Genomic DNA, 3234 nt, shown 5'->3' on the forward strand with positions numbered 1-3234 from the left:
CACTGTAAAGTCCTTACTTAATAGCTACATATATATATATATATATATATATATATACAATATATGCATAGTAGTAATCAATGATGGAGAAATATGCTCTTTGCAGCCAGATGTCATATATAAAACAACTACCAACAGTACCATGAAAAATCTTGACTCTTGTACGACGTCCCTGCCTACATCTTTTAATTAAACTTATTTGTCGTGTTAATTCTATAGGCTATCAATGTGTATACAACTGTACGTTAACATTCCCTTGATTACTTGCACAATAATCGCCTACCACATACCACACAAAACGAACAGATCCTCCTTTCCAAAAATGGTAATTAAGTTATCAAGTAACGTTAGCTACGATACTGATTTGATGACCGTGTATATAATTCAGAATCTTCTTAGAAATCAAGTACATCTAGTACTCTCACATTCAGTTGCAACAACAGCATTTTGGTGCAGAGTTCACACATGTGGCGGAGTACATCGTTTTTATCCACTCGGGACAGTTATGTAATGCTATGATTGATAATACAGAGATCTGCGGAGCCAAAATAAATATAAATGTTAAACCGAGCGGACAATGTAATTTATGTAGCAGCTGATACGTATAAAATATAGCTCCAACTTTCTGATTACAATATAACACATGGGTTTACATTTTAAAACGACCGAGCATGCGCCCCTCTCGCTCAGAAATGGTAAGTGCCGGATTCTGCGTCATCCTTTGTTTACAAATCAACCCTTTAGCTGTTTCTGTTGGGTAGCGTGGCGGACGCCGGCTAAACGGTCCCAGCTATTTGAATAAAAACAACCATCACGACTGGATATTTGTTATCCGAAGCTATATTAAAAATGCCCTGTAGAAAGGAGAACTATATCTTTTTGGAACAGTCGGTAACGGTGGATTCTAAGGAAGTAGACGCGCTCGTGTCGAAAATCGGCGAGGCGCTGCAGCTTCATAACAATAGCTCCAGCCAGAAGGCGATGTCACGTCTACACGGTCTCGCGAACAGCAGACCTAACGTTAACGGCGGCAGCAACAACGGCAGCAGCGCGGCGGGCGCTCAGCGGTGCATCCGTCTCCGCAGCCGGAGTTTACGTACCAGCCGGGCCAGTCCGTACAACCCACCCGGATCCAGCGATCAGGAATGGGGCCATTTCAGGTCCTCGTGGAACCGAAAGAAAATCGACGAGGACGATCCGCACCAGCTTCTCCAGGAACTTATATTGTCGGGGAATCTGATCAAGGAAGCGGTCAGACGACTTCAGTTTTCCTCGGAACCAACGGAGCACGACATATCCAAATCTGTAGACTGACTTGAACAAGTGAGCTCCTGAAGTTTTCAGAGCTCACTGTCATACGTTGGTTTTACAAACTTTGATATCACACCCTTTTGATTTTTCTATTGTATATTGCTGAGATGGAAACGTTATGTATTTGGACTCTTTTCAACGTGACCCTACCTTATTCACCCATTTTTAAATCTCAGTGTTCGGATTGAAATGCAAATGTGATGCAAAAATCTTGTGGTTTATAGCAATGCATTTTATTATAGTATTAACTGGCCTCTGGTTGGTTTGTCCTAGAATGGTGCATCATGTTTTGGTTTGCTGGAGTTAGCACTGTGTGTCAGTAGCAAACAAGAACTGCTCAACTGCTTTGTATACAATGTAGATGTGCTCGGGCTGCTGGTTTGCAGCCCTTGCCTAGATCAGGCAACGGGTCACACTTTTTGTTTAACTATGTTTGGATACCGAGATATCACTGTTTTGATTTCAAACTGGCCCTGTGTGCAGGGCCCTTGTTCTCTGTCCCTTTGATTTCCATGTGAGGAGCAAGGCCAACACTCCTTCTCGAAGAGAAAATAAGATCAAACTCACATGTGTGTGGGTAAATGTGTTATACAAGGAGATGTGATCACAACACAGTGACACCGTGGTGCTTTTTGATTCCAGTGTGGAGTTCTCATGTTTTTTTTTTTCCCCCCACTCTGTGTAAACTGCGTATGCTTCGCAACGAAGTGTTTTTAATAACTCTGATTGTTCAGAGAGTTTGGTGTCTAATAAACATGGTGTTTTGGCATAAGATTATTTCATATGTCTGTTCTTGTAATCTCTGGTTTGTATGCACTTTTTTTGTTTTGTATCAATTCTGTGGATCACCATCATTCATATAATATGGTATTACTTCAAAAAACTTCAAAGACCAAGTACTTCAAAGACCATATTCAAAATTCAATGTTAATACTGGGGGTTTTGATATTAGTGCCTTAATCATGCTTATGTTGCACATAGAGTGAGGCCCAAAAGTCTAAAAGACTACATTGATATTATTCATATATATTTAGGGTTTTCAATAAAAATAAAGTCTGATGGAGACTTGACTCTTGAAAAAGAGAAAAACAAAAATGTATGAAATTAGTATACTCCGATATAAGATTAACTTTTCATTCAAATTGTTGATAATACACTTTGAAATGGAAAAGCTGTGCTAAATTATAAAGAATGCTAAAAAAGAATCATGTGGTGTTAGACTTTTTGAGCCCATATATAGATGTGCGTGACTCCAGTAGGCTACTATATATAGTTTATATTGTCCTCAAGTACTATAGTATTTTACTACACTCATAAAGAAAACATCAACATAGGTTGTTCAAGAATATGGCCACGTTATTATAAGCGAAAATACAAGCTGACTCGCCACAGCCATGATATCTGAAGCGACAAACGTAGCTATGCTCTTTGAACACGGTCTGTGATTTAAAGTTAATTAATGACTAGTAATTTATAAACGCAGCCTTTTTATAGTGTCTAGCTAATACAAATGAGGTTAGAAACTTGGAGTGTAGGCATTTTGTCTAATCGCTCAGCAGATGGCAGCACAATGCAAGTCACAACAGCGGTGTAGGAGCCGGAGAAAATCTGAGAGGGATAAAGATTTGCCGAGTTAGGACTGGAGTGACTAATTCTGACATATGTTTCACGAATTACATGTTTTATTTCCAAAATACCCACTCAAGACTGCATTCATTGATTCAACACATGTGATTGAAATTGCTCACTTGATTCTGATTGGTCAATGACACTGTCACATAGCCTATTGTTTGTAGCCTATAACCTTAGGCCTATAGCTGGAACTAAAGTTCTATAGAGTGTGTACTAAATTGTGTAGTATAAATACATTCCCAGGCATAATCTACTACTACACCCTCCGTTGCTGTTGTTCTTAATTTGACC

At 39.3% G+C, this 3234-nt stretch overlaps 1 protein-coding gene across 1 annotated transcript; it reads left to right on the forward strand.

Annotated features, from left to right (window-relative positions):
- Nucleotides 1–539: 539 nt before the first annotated feature.
- Nucleotides 540–2081, forward strand: LOC107666878 (GSK-3-binding protein-like). The gene has a single exon (XM_016458387.1). The coding sequence runs from the start codon at nucleotides 850–852 to the stop codon at nucleotides 1312–1314; it is 465 nt and encodes a 154-aa protein (XP_016313873.1). The 5' UTR covers nucleotides 540–849; the 3' UTR covers nucleotides 1315–2081.
- Nucleotides 2082–3234: the final 1153 nt, after the last annotated feature.

This window comes from Sinocyclocheilus anshuiensis, unplaced genomic scaffold (genome assembly GCF_001515605.1).
Source record: "Sinocyclocheilus anshuiensis isolate Anshui unplaced genomic scaffold, SAMN03320099.WGS_v1.1 scaffold267, whole genome shotgun sequence".
Classification (NCBI taxonomy): Eukaryota; Metazoa; Chordata; class Actinopteri; order Cypriniformes; family Cyprinidae; genus Sinocyclocheilus; species Sinocyclocheilus anshuiensis.

Bases quoted from the DNA above. Each gene is read 5' to 3' on its own strand.
- LOC107666878 (XM_016458387.1), top strand. From the start codon at position 850: ATGCCCTGTAGAAAGGAGAACTATATCTTTTTGGAACAGTCGGTAACG.